Source organism: Branchiostoma belcheri, unplaced genomic scaffold, assembly GCF_001625305.1.
Source record: "Branchiostoma belcheri isolate BF01 breed outbred unplaced genomic scaffold, Haploidv18h27 scaffold120, whole genome shotgun sequence".
NCBI lineage: Eukaryota > Metazoa > Chordata > Leptocardii > Amphioxiformes > Branchiostomatidae > Branchiostoma > Branchiostoma belcheri.
In genome coordinates this window covers 934,642-948,542 of record NW_017802603.1, presented here as the reverse complement: position 1 = coordinate 948,542, position 13,901 = coordinate 934,642, and the positions used below count along the sequence as shown (strand labels likewise).

General features: G+C 43.0%; 1 protein-coding gene across 1 annotated transcript; it reads right to left on the bottom strand.

Annotated features, from left to right (window-relative positions):
* Window positions 1–11,083: 11,083 nt before the first annotated feature.
* On the bottom strand, window positions 11,084–12,959 carry LOC109462939 (prokineticin Bo8-like). Its single transcript, XM_019759567.1, has 3 exons — window positions 12,865–12,959; window positions 12,297–12,460; window positions 11,084–11,509 (listed from the first exon to the last, which is right to left on the bottom strand). Exons 1-3 carry the CDS (start codon window positions 12,931–12,933, stop codon window positions 11,317–11,319), a joined length of 426 nt encoding a protein of 141 aa, XP_019615126.1. The 5' UTR covers window positions 12,934–12,959; the 3' UTR covers window positions 11,084–11,316.
* Between the last annotated feature and the right edge of the window lie 942 nt (window positions 12,960–13,901).

Here is a 13,901-nt window from a genome sequence, read left to right as displayed (position 1 = left end):
AGCCACCAAGTGAGCGCAGCGAACGAGGTGGCTTTATGAGGTGGTTATAGCAACTGACAAGGCTTTATCACACCATATTCACCGAGAAAGGGCGGGCCATTAACGCTATTATCATATAGCTTACACGATAGCCTATCCAAACTGATGCAGTGAAGAGTGACACAATGTACAATTTACCCCTTGCACATGCTGAATAGAACATAGAATATTTGTTCCATCTGGAGTCACCTGAGGTCACTGGGGGGTTCACGTTCTATAGCCTTCTATCTGGGTCACAGGCAGGGAACAGGTGTTCTTATGGGAGTCACCCGAGGTCATCGGAACACAACTCAAGTTATTTTTGGATTTTTTAGAAGTAGAGCTGTGTTCTATTGGGTCACCTGAGGTCATATGCGGGTTATTATTCATTTTGTTTAATGTATGGATTGGGATGAATAAATACCGATTTTGACTCTATTTGTGACATTACGGCGACATAAAGAATGTGGAATGGAGCCTTCTGATTGGTCAACGTCACCCGGATATATGATAATACGTTTTATTTGTCCAGATAAAGATGGGTAAATTCGTTTCAGTAACCGACGCAGGAAGATTTCTGAATACTTCCAAATTCGAACCAAGAGGCCTGATGATGGAAACGGAGCTAGAGGGAAATCTAGTCTGCTAATAAAACTAAATTCGTTAAATGAGAATTAGATGAGAATGGTATTTCACGTCTTCAGACCTTCGGTCATTTGGACGGGAAATTCTTCCGACATTTTCGAAGAGAACAAAACACTACGCCGATGTAGTTGAACGTTGCATGCGATAATATATGTACATAACGAAGTGAGGATTCCCAGATTTCTCGGGGTCTGGCAGATATAATAGCACACTGTGGTATCAGCTCACGCAGCTGTGCGTAGGTGCGATAACGCGTGTTGCCTCCTCAGAATTCAAGGCACCAGCTGATAGTGGCCCTTACCACCTTGTTATGTAGAGAATATAACATTTAACAGTAATTCCCTGCTGACATTTTTCTCGTATGAAGAGGAACATAATGTATTTGATGTACAATAAACGTTGTTTAGTATATGATGTACTGTGCGAACTAGTTCTTGATAGGACAACGTTTAAGACTAGTAAGTTCTCCATGTAGCTGTTTAATTTTAAAGTTTGAAAGCTAATAACAGCATTTCGGATGCCTCCACCACTTGATGAAGACAGACTACAACAAATACAGATGGCCCGCCATTAGTGAACATCACGAACCAAGAAGGGCTCCGACCCCATTTTATCGAAAAGTACGTTTCTATCCCCATGGTAGTTACCTCACTTAGTCGTCCACCATTACAAGTACCGGTAGGTTTTTAACAATCAATACATAAAAGTTATGACAAGGTTCGTCGGCCCAACATTCGTATATGGACTGACGCACGCATTCACATTTGTTCACATGTTATGCTTAGGTCACATTTGAAACGGCGCCCGTTCGGCATGTCCTCGGCGTAGACGCCGGCCGGCGTCATGACGCCGAGCGTGCGCCGTACTGTCAGGGTCACAATTAAATGTTCCTTTACGGCTCCCTGTCGGGGCCTGCTTGTGCTCCGGCCGGCGGCTCTCATTAATATTCATAAACTTTTGCGGCCGGTTTCTGTCAGGGACCCGTCCGGTGCCCGGTCAGTCGCCCGTCTTGACCCGTGCGGCGTGTGGTAGGGTGCCGACCGGCTCTTACAGTTCGGCCGGGCAGCTGTCAGGTCCCTGGCGGGTTCCTGGCGGGATCCCGACGGGCTCCTCTCGTGTTTTTGAGCAGGTACATATATAAGCGCTGCACTGCCTGCTACCGTTCACTTCAAGTAAAGAGTACACGTCAAGTAAAGAGTAGACTGAAGTTGGCGATGCAGCGTTCAGTGCAACCTGCAAACAACTTACAAGCCCGTCTGAGATTGAGATTGGTGACAACCTACATGTAGGTCTTTTGGCATTGGTAGCTGAAGAAGAGAGGCAGGCAGAACTGGTGCGTCGCAAAAGTAACCGAGGGCCTACTTTCGAAAGTACTTCAACAGTGACGCAGGAAGTACTTCAGCAGTGACGCAGGAAGTGTGCCGTGGCAGCTCCTTGCTATTGAGCAATAAAACCACTGAATATCGTTACTTCTATTGAAATTTGGACTGAAAATAAATGCCAATAACTTCTGATTCCATTTTATTACGAAGGCATATGATGTAACAAGAGATAATGTCAGACACATTCTATTCCTGTTATGATCTGTTTTATGAAGTTGGCAAGAGAGCCGTGCCGGCTGTTTTCCCTTGCCCTTCGACATTCTGACACACAAATACAAGGTGTAACACACACAAGTACACGATGTAACACACACGTGGTGAACTGTGCGACGTAGTCTGAGGCAGGAGTTTATATATGCTCCCTATAACCCCCTTTTCCTGACCATCTGATGCACTGATCAGCACATGTGACGTCATAATCTTAGGCAGGTGCCTGTTCGGCCGCCCGACGGGTCCCGGGCAGTGAGGTTACGGCGTCGCTTCGGCGTATTTCGCCGAACGGGGCCCGAAGTGTTTTTAACTCTGAGTTAAAATCGATTCGGCGACCGCGCGGGGCCAAAAATAGGCCGGCAGCCGTTGGGAAGCCCGCCGGTCTCCGTCCAGGTCCCGTTCGGTAGTGCCAAAAAACACGCCGAACACGCGCCGAGCGGGCCCCTTTCTTGAATTGTGACCTAAGCATTACAACAGGACATTAGGAAATCTCTATGAGCTATGGGATTCAGGATGTACTTGCAACTGCACAATAGTGAAACTTTGTACATTTGCAGAAGTAGATCTGTACAAATTTAAACCAGATTTACTTTTACTTATTGTTTCTCAAACATTTTGCCACTTGAATTCATAGGGGTGACAACGGACGTCAGATACACTTGCTTGAGTCCACAGCAGTTCTTTTTTCATATTTTTGTTATGAAAGACGAGCGGCGTTTACAGTAGGTACCGCTTTCATTGAACAACCTTCTGTCAACACCCACGGAATAATTGTGATATGTTTGGACATTCTTCAATGTGTATCATGGAAATCATGATATAGATAATAAAGCATTTGTTGTACACGATTGGCATCGCAATAATGAGTTTTCCGCCTATGAGATGACGCTAGATAACTAGACGGCAGTATATTAGAGCTGCCAACAACGCACATACGAAATTCTGCATGGCTGGTGCACAGGTGGCCATTAATCTTCCTCACTTGAACTTTTTGTATGAAGAATCCATCAAGAGATTAGCGTGAAACGTCAAGCGGGATTACAAAAGTGACCTATGATGTGACAGAAATTACCCGTCCTCCGTACGAAGGTTGCTTGATTGGCGGCACTATAATCCCCGTTCGTTTGGGTAAGGGTCAACCTTTTCGCAATTTAAAAACAGAGAGCAGCATTTCCTTGTGCGTAACTCATGACGATAGTGAGGTGAAAAGCCATTCGTTAGTTGGCTGCTTCAGCCGGTACACCCACAAATTCAGCAACAGCTGTCGTGTCTTTTCGGTAATGTTTCTGTTAGCTTGTAATCTACTGTTTCCGGTTTACGCTTCCGCGGGCTTCTGGGTGAAGCGCTTAAAAGCCGTACAGCGTAATGATAGCCTTGTCGCCTTCCTAGCGACTACATGTTTCCTGGCAAAATAATGGTAGCTTATGATGGATGATGTAGACATGAAACAGAAATGTATTTTTCTACTTATATCGACTTCAATTGGGTAGCTCCTAATATCAAACAATGTGGGAGAAATCTATTTTGCGATGGATATGAACATTGAATGAACATATATACAGCGTTTTTAATCATATGCATACGCACCAATACGTAACTGAAATGCTATTATGCCTGAATACTAGTAGGTAACAAGAGAAGCAAATATGATCTGACTCCTGTACCTGTGTTGGGCAACTAACATAGCCGTATTCTATCTTGACACGCCATTATATGATGTTTCTGAACGGTTGATAAAGCAATCCTTCATTTCCTACCACTTTCTTGATCGACAAGACTGCATCATAACTACAGAAATCACGGCATTGATCTTAGAGCGAAGATAATTGACTGATGTATGCAATTATGCGTTTTCCCGTGAAAAACAAGTTATTTATAGAGATTGCTTAACAGCTGCACACATCAAATCACATACGACGGAAAAAGGATTTTCGCTCCTAAGAGGTGCGCAATTTTGCTCATAGCAGGGGGAATGGGGGACTTTTAAGAAACACATAAGAAGCTCGAGGCGTGAATATGAGAGATTGAAGATAAGTCTTGGAGGGTTTATGTATAAGTGATTAGTGATTAGGTGCAAGTTGGTCTGTATGATGTGTTGTGCTAATACGATGGAACGTCATTGTATTAGTTATATGAAACAAACAAAACAGTGCGGCTTCGTTCATGCAGCATCCATTTATAACAACAGCTATTTCAGCACCTATGACAGCAACCGTCATTTTTCCATTTTTATATGTATGATCTTCTCTGTGTTTGGCTCAGATTGTGCCTATAGGCTGAGTTTTCAAAGCATGTTTATTTCTAGCATGAAAAACGAATTGCATCGGAACAGGTATTAGGCAGGAGAGGCAGGAAACTGCTCCACAAACAAACGTGGCGCTGATTTTTCAGGGTTGCCTTGTTCTTTGTGTGCAACAAGTGACGAAATCAGCACAACTTTGACATACTTTATGCACCGGTGGTTCTGTTTCTCTGAAGACAGTCAAACAGTAAAAAGGAAGAACATTTGCTCCTTTGGACTGCTTCGATATATGACTCGTTACGAGACACATATTGAATGGGAGGGGGGGGTGCAAATGTGATTGCAAATAGTAATGGGATGGGTAATTTTGAGTTGTAACCAGAACTCAATGATGCGTCTTTAATGGCCTTATATTATAAGATACCGGTAGAGTCCCTTATCATTTCCTCATCTTCGTGTCACAAAGTATGGCTTTGAAGACATGTGAACTCACGTGTGAAAATTAGACAAGAAGATAGATCTCTGTCGTCTTCATCTTTCCACAGGAAATTGGAAGGTCATCCAGTGCCTGTGGGCGGGAGACGAAAGCATGAAAAATACATGCCTGGCATATAGATGCGTCGGCTTCAACGTCAGCTGGTTTCTTTTCTTACGTTTTCCGATCGATGCCCGGCTTACTGCGGAAACTTAACAAGCTGTTGAACTTAATTCGGATCGTATTGACAGAAATGACAAAAAATGTCTTCTCGGAAGAACAAATTTCTTCTTAGATTGATAGCTTCACCTTGACTGAAAACAATAACGCGTCGGCCCGTGACGTAATGGTATTATGGCATTAAATAACCCGCTAGCTTTTGTAAGCTGATTGATTCTCTTTCTGAGGCTGTGTGTGATTTCCTCGCCTATCTCTGTACGCCAGACATATCGATTTTCATGCATAATAGGGGTCAATCACACAGGTCTTAATCACGGTCTAAATAAGACTATGTTCGACAGGCTACAACTAAAATTTGGATCATGTGTGAGGGAGTAAACGCCAATCTCAGGAACTTTTCTCCTTTTGCTGCACTTCAAAATTCTAAGGGGGTAACAGTGTTTTCGGTCCCTCTACATCATGTGGGCTCTTCCATTATGAATTCAGTAGCTGATAATAAACAGACAAAATGTACCAGGTACCAGGCACCAGTGTGGACATTGTGATCACACATGTCTGGTGTATTTTTTTATCACACACCTTCAAGAAGAGTAGAGGTGACCCAGTGTGCTTTGACAAGAGAGCCGTCCCGAAGCCGCATTGTACTTAGTCTAATAGATTTGCCTCAAGCACATTATAATTAAATAAACCCCACGGCACTCTCAAGAACATCTTAGACGACTTTAAAATTTCCATGTAGAAAACGGAACAGACTAATGTACCAATTGGTGAACAACTACGTGCGTTTTTGTCTCCAGATGTGCCGTTTATAATGGTGTAGGACGTTGTAAATAGGTACCTATTATTTTACTCTTAAACTCTTATTATATTACTTGTATTCAAACGAGATTTATTCTCGAGAAAATCGGGTCGTTTCTTTGCATCAGATCCGGTTTGAATGTAGCATACGAAGCCATCACAGCCGTCGTATGCCGTCGTATGGTTTTCATGCCGTCGGATTTTCGAGACGTCTGTGACAGAACAAACAGGAAAGAATCTAAGGCAGCCTTGTTCGTAAGAAGAAAGCTGAAGTTTGCAGACGACACAAGCACGAATATACCAAGAATGACCTCAGTTTGCGATCGATCGTACAATGATCGCACGACGGATGAGGCCGGGCCCTAAAAGGTTTCTCAAGACCAATTTTTATTCAAACGCACTAAACCATCCACTTTAGTCTCCGAACGTAATTTTCCACTCATCTAAACGTAATGACTGCCATGTCATCCTAAATAAGAGTAAATTGCCAAATCAATGAGAGGGTTCAATTGTACAATTAGTCAGATGAACGTAACATCACCTGAAAGCCGCACGTTAATTCATACCCTTCGCTATCCCGGGGTCATATCCGCCCTGATATTTCATGACTTTGTTCGCACCTCTGGAGCGCACTCTGACCCGGACAACATATCAAATAACGTTAACGCTGATTGGCCAATCAAAGGTCATCAGGAACATAACCTAGTCCCAGGCAGTACCACAGAAAATTCTAGAAATGTGCAATGCCATTTATAGGTATTTATAGAGTATAAAACAGATATTTGTAACAAACCTTTGATATGAGTCTATGCAAATGTTACAGTAATATTGTGTTATGATACAAACTGAGACAAAATTTGTTCAAATCCAATAAATCAAATTTCCAAAATTCCAAGTACCAATAACAAAACAGTAGGTTTAAGTGTAATCGAAGAGCCTTCGTTGTCGGATTACAACCTTTCTTGTTGGTTACTATAGGCAATAAGGAAATATAAAGACCCTTTCGTAATAAGGCCACAGCAAGTAAATTTTATTGATGACATCCTCCGCAGACTCCAAATGTAATGCGATAGGGCGAAAAAAAAACAAGGCGGGCCAAAAAAACAAGGTTTCTACATTTTCAAATTTTTACATCATAAACCTTGTTAAACAAGAAATGATACATATATTGTGCGAAGTTTACTGCCAACTATTACAACATCCATTTCTCACTGAAACAACTTACATCACATATACACAGCCCCGATCACACTATGAATGATATACATCACTGCATCAAAGTTACTTTAAAGACAAAACATTAAATCAGAGCATTGTATTGTCTAGATCTCCTCTCTTCTTAGTTTTCTGCCATTCGCCTTCCGGCATGGCAACAGACATCTTTGCCCATTTTTGGCATGTAGAAACAGAATTTCTTGTTCCAAAGTCAGGCAAAAAATTAATGTGCGCTTTGATGTCATCCATAAAAATTATTTGCTGTGGCCTAAAGAATATTACACAAGAGGTGGTCAACCTCTTTCAATGGTATTCAAACTGGTTATCCGCCACATGATTGGCCGGTGCTATGGATGAAAAGTCTGGGACGTTTGACATTTTCAGATCCCCCGGAGCAACGGAAAATTTCTCCGCTCATACATGTACATAACACCGCCTTGCCGGAGATCAGGCGCAGACTTGTAGACAATCTACCTGCCACACCTAGCTTAAGAATAGGTTCAAGGCGTTGGCATGGCATCAACGGGATTAATCTGTAAACCGGTCTGCGCTGGCGGAACTGAGAGATATGTACAGTGGAGACTTTCAGAAATATCGTGTAGAATGTTGTTTCTCGGCCTAGCCATTCATACGTTTTACATATACATTCCACCTCCACTCCCCCCCCCCAACGTCCCTTCTCCGTCTGAAATGAGAAGGTCACTGAGGCCAAGGACAACATGCCAGTGTCCCGCCAGAGTTAGCGTCATCCCGGCTTATGCATCAGTCCAGTGGATATAACCGAGTATACAGCTCGCCAATTATCGACTATAACACACGCTGCCTGTCAGAGCCAGGTGTTTTAATGTCAGACATACCCATTAAATCAACACTCTGTCCAGACATTACAGTTGTACGGTCGGCTGCTATAACCCTTTGCGCTAGATATTTATGATTTTTGTGGGTATCGAGTTTCAGCATAGACGAGTCATACAGTCAAAAACCATGCAAGTCACAAAACATTGGGACGTAACTGATGTATTCTTTTCGAGCCTTGGGATTTACATGGAGGCATTTCGGGAATTGAAGAAGACCTCCCCCCCCAAAAAAAAACAACAACAACAGACTGAACATGGAATAAAGAGAGGCCATATGTTTAGAATGAAAAACAAACACAGTGCTGCACTATGCTAAATATATTCTGGAGGCGTACATTCTGTTAATATTTTTTCGTCTTGCGGCCTAGATAGGAGCAATACAATCATTCGTAACTACAGAGAAGCTAAATACATAAGGAATTTTATTTTCACACTGATTTTTTATATTGTTATGAAGTAGGGTATTGCCAGGATTGGGATTTCTCATCACGAAATGCCAGCATGAAATAGCGATGTTATATTCATCTCCAAACGGTAGTAATGGTCTGCAAAACACTGTTACTGTACACCGTCATACTACAGGTCTACAAATCAGGCCTTTTATTTGGTCGAAATCTCCAATCAGCCAATATTTATACTGCAATATTTGCCATAAGAATGTGAATCAGTGCAATATCGTTAAACCCGGATGAAAATCTCACCTGTCCCTGCCTGGTTCCAGTAGCGGCGCCGGGAGTCAGCCTTCCCGCCGCCTGGGCGCGCTGTCGTCTGACGCCGGGCCGGGATCAGGGAAAAACACCTGTTTCTGACGGACTCTACGGGAGCGACGTGCGCGAAATGCCAAGATAACCCGGAGGGAGGGGCTATTCTACACGGCGCGGAATAGCAAATAAATTGTCCGGTAACTTTCCTTGGATCGAATTTGCGGGCGCACTCTTGAACAGTAATGCGAATTTGATACTCGATAAGTGTGATGCACCGCCTTCAAAGATCGCTGCAATTACTGCCAGAGCGGTGTATGAGGATTTATACTAGGCAATTGGACCATAAATGTTTTGGAAATGCCGGCTACGGAGAGAGTTAATCTTGACGAAACTACAGCTACAGATGCTGTGGACACGACTCTCCTCAAGGTACGGCACGACACGATTAAACCTCCGGCATTTACCATTCCTCAACAGAGGGGTGAGCAGGGTGGGGCTTGTAAGAAATATACACCGATTCCACCCGATTTTTAGTCTTCTAATAAAATCAATTTGGTACATCCGTTTCAATAGACAATGTTCAGCTTGAGAAATGAGGCATGACACAAGCACTACTGGAATATATGACCATACATCGACCAAAATGGCCGAATAGCAGATAAATACCGCACAATTTCTCTGCCTAAATAGCCGAATGGGGTAATCTATATTTTCGAGCATAAATAAAGGCACAAACAATACATCCATCCATGTTGCCTGAAACAGGACCACGGAAAATACGAACCCTGAGAGACATGCCTTATTAAGTACAAATACTCGACATCGCTGTTGGAAAAATCATTACAGCAATATAGTACCATATATAAAGCCTACGTGACACAAGCTACATGCAATCCGACCTTCTGGAAATCACAATTTTGATATCAAGTAGCTTTTTAATTACGAATGGGAATCATTGTATATTTCCATAGATCAATATGACACGAAGAAATCTGAATCGTTATTCTACATACCGTTGGCCCAACCCCTCCCAATAATTTCCAGGACGAATTCTGATCCTAAATATTATATATTGCAATTTTGATGAGTCCGCAGTCTGTAGTTTGTTGAAACCGTGGATTATGTATAGCCATATACGTGCGAGGTATGGAGTTATCGGTGGCGCGTGCGCAGTGTGCCAATGCTTCAAAAAGAACGGACGGGCGCAGCTTTCGTCAGATGAGTCTAAAAGGAGTTGGCACGGGGAAAGAAAGACGGGGACCATAAATCTGCATAATTATTGATATTGGTGAATTACAGTGATGGATGACTGAGTCATTGTAATGAAAATTGCTACAAGTGCCACGAAAGGTGTCAGACCAGTTCTCATTACGATTCCCTGTTTGTCAGCTAGAGCTCGGCGACAACCCAGCTGCAGCCTCATTTTGTTTGTAAAGAAATGCCGAGAGGGATCTGTTACTCCCACCAGAGCAATTACCACGAGCGGGTGCGACAGGAGAGTCGAGTTCTGAGTTCAAAGAACCTTTGATCTTCTCCGTCACAAATGGTTAAAGCTCACGGCGTGTACATGTTAGCGTCTTAAGGGCATCCGATGCAATTTCAGGGCAGCAAAAAATGTTCTCGATGCGACATCGAATTTTTTAAATCATATGCTATGGGATTGATTCACCTTACTAAATCAAAAGAATGACCAGAAAATTGACTTTGAAAATCCAGTTTTGCCACCGTGAAATTGCATTGGATGCCTTTAACGCCTGTCGGCGCTTCTTTAGTCTCCAACAGACGGGGAAGGGGGGGGGTTGGCCGTTATCACCGGGGGGAGTTTGGCCACCAGGGTTTCATTTACTCACGCAGTCCAAGAGAAAATTACCCTTACCGCGGGCTCACTCTCATGATCAATTGTCCCTTCTGAGTTCTACTATCCACAACCGCTTAAAAAGGCCTTGTGGAGGCTAGCATATATTCCTGTTCATGTCGTTACAGGTTTCATATCAGTGACTTCGTTTGCTTAAACGCAGCGCCAGATTGGGTAGCAATTTATTATTTTCTTGCGACTCCGCACCATGAAATGTGTAATATGCACATGAAATCAGTGGAGCATGGTGAATATCTCCTGTGATTGATGTGACGATGTTGTGTGTGCGTATACCGCGTGGAACCGCAGCCAAACAACTTCTTAAAGTAATCCTATCACAGCCAAACCACTTCTTAAAGTAATCCTGTCAAACTTGGTAATATAATGCAATTAAGGACTTATTTAACGGTGGTGCAGGAAGGTAGTTTTCCCACACAAAAGGCATTAGCCGGGTAATGACAACACACACGCCATATGGAAATTTGCTGCGAATTATTCCGGATCTTTAATTGAATTAGAGAGCCATTAATTCTCATATCTGCCAAATCACCTGTGCAAATCTGTGCATACTTCATTACTACTTGCTGCCAGCAGTCAAGCCTTTATCAACCATTTCACCTGTCATGACTGAAACTTCCATTTCATGACGTTCATATCGACTGCAAAGGAGCGTATCTGTTGCAACTCATATTGTAATCGCTGGGAGGCGTCGTTGTAGCGCTATTTTTGCCTGCCTTATCGACTGAGACCGGCCATTTCAAATTCGCTGTCGAAGACGAGTCGACCCAGTCCGTCGTACAGCGAGTCAAGGTCCCCGCGCTTGGAGACAGCCTCGCCGGACTCGCCGGTCCCGCACCGCCCGATGCTGGTCTCTGACGTGATCGGGACACACTCCAGGCTGTCCCCGCACGGACAGCGCCAGAATTGCCTGGAGAAAAACATTTCAAAATCTTTCATTAGATATATACATCAAATGTAATATTAAGGTAACGTTTTAATCTTATGCGTACACCACCGGCACCTCCTGGGAGCACAAAGACATTGTTTCAACCCTGTTCAGAATAACAACAGGAAACGCCTTAAGACTTAAATTTGAGCAAAAGCGTCACGAAGCTATTAAAAGGAGAGAGCTGATCCCTCGAACACTTTAATTTTTTGATACGGCAGTTTTGAAGTGTCCGCTGACCATTACCGCGGCCTGGCACAGGCTAATGGTTACGAAGAATGCTGGAGTCACATTTCCAAGCCGGGGCTCCGCCGGGCAGTTTGCGGGAACAAAAAGTACGATAAAAAAAACGAAACACACAAAACATTTAAAAGATGAAAATAATTTTTTCAAACAGCCCGACCGGGCCCCGCCTTAGAATTTTGACTCCAGCATAACGGTGCAGTATGGCTAATCTGATTACTAGTACATTGTAGTAATATTCTTTTTGTTATGTTATGCAAATTTCACGTCTGAAAAGTATGTATAATGAATTTAAAGTCTCAGATATTCTCCAGGAAAAGGTCATTGCTCACATGCAATTCTGAGAATTCGAATTCGTCGGACAAACATTATTACAGATCTAGAGAAGCTAAAATCAGATAGCTTTGTGTTGAAACATCGACGTGGACATTCACCCCCTTGTCAACTGTATGGTAGAGGTAGACAAATCCCTGGCATATTTTTAACAAGCAAAATGAGAAAGTTTACTGGACAGCGCTGAACCTACCGAATGCCGTCGAATGGATAGGGGACAGTGCTGCCCGTCGTGTGGCATATGTCGTTGACTACCCCCAGCTTCTTACACACCGACAGGGTAGACCCCGGGTTCCACTTCGCACAGCACCAGCCCTCTCCACGGGCACCCATACAGTCCGTGTCAGTCACACAAGCCTGCAGAGAAACAATGACAGTCTTAGCCGCGCAGATGCTAGGTTTTTATAAACATGTAGATACTGTAAGGATTTCTGAAAGGCATTTTAGGCTTGTCGCTTTGAAGACAAATGAAAACATATTTCCATTGCCGGAAAACGAGCCTCTATCATTGTAACCAGTGTTTTTCTCAATAAAAACTGTCCAGCCTGTGTATGAGTAAGTGGGTAACAACTTGAGGAATCTTCACGTAATAAGTAGGTAACAAGTGTACGGCATAGTTTGAAACTTGCAATATTGGAAGCTAACCATGTAAAAAGTGACTTCCCTGGCATACTCGTCGCCTGCCCGAGAACTCCAAAGGTGCACTCATTAAATTCATAAATCCATTTTACATGTAACTCTGAATACACAGTAAAACTCACCCCGGTCAGCACTAGTCCCGCAGTCATGCTTCTAGCAAGAAACAAGACGTAAAGGAGAGCGATGATCATTCTGCTGGGCGACGAGTGTCCGTGTCTCTCTTCTACAAGTCGGAAAGTTAGTAAGGCAAAAGCCGAACAGGGACCGCTATTTGTACCCACCTGGGCTCCCAGATGTCACGTTGACTTTGATCTGCCATAAGGAAATGTTTCCCAGAAACGGCCACAACAGATCTGGGCTGTTTTAAAGCATAACTTGCATTACGTCACAAGGATTATGTAGTCAAACCCAGATGAGATGGTTTTGAGAAAAAAATTCTGATGAGAAATCTGCCGATTTGAATGCGCCATTGGTCGACCTTAATGAGTGTTTTTTTTATTTACAGACATGAATACGGTGATAATGGAAAACTCGTTTCTATGGCCAGATGTTGAGAGATCATGGAATCATCCGTGAAAGTAGCGTTGGGAAAGGCAGCAATTCCGGTAAACGTTACGACAAATATCAGATATACTGAAGATGTATAGTGAACTCCTGGAGCCCTTGGCGACAACACAACTCTTTTGTTAAAAGAAAACAACCTCTGGTATACTTTACATATTTACTCCAGCACAAACTTTGAAAAAAAAGGGGACGCCAACCCCACCTTTCACATAATGCCCATGTGCTTCGTTCGAGAATCAGACAAAATTGCCCTTAATCATAGTCTAGATTATGTGATCTTAACTATACGCACGTAATACCAGAGTTTAAAAGGTAGAAGTGGATTATGAGACAGCATGGCGTTTCTTTAGTCTCATGAAGAACCCGTGAACATCAAAGGTCATCAAAAGGATGAAGTTGAATACCATGATTCCATGACCTTATAGATAGTTTTAACTTTGATGTTATGGGCTTAAAGTTAATTGATTGAGGCCTTTTTAAGGATTTAATGTACAGATAGTTGTGAGTTAGATTAACGTCTTGCTATGCGACAGTGCAGATAAACATTGCCATAGCGTTACTAAGTGGCGCCGACAAAAAGAAAACTTCTGACGGG

What these genes read in the sequence shown, in the direction of transcription:
- LOC109462939 (XM_019759567.1), bottom strand. Translation starts at nt 12,933, where the DNA reads ATGATCATCGCTCTCCTTTACGTCTTGTTTCTTGCTAGAAGCATGACT. An exon ending in CGGGACTAGTGCTGACCGGG is followed by an intron (nt 12,461 to 12,864) that starts GTGAGTTTTACT and finishes GTTTCTCTGCAG; the next exon opens with GCTTGTGTGACTGACACGGA. An exon ending in TATCCATTCGACGGCATTCG is followed by an intron (nt 11,510 to 12,296) that starts GTAGGTTCAGCG and finishes GTTTTTCTCCAG; the next exon opens with GCAATTCTGGCGCTGTCCGT.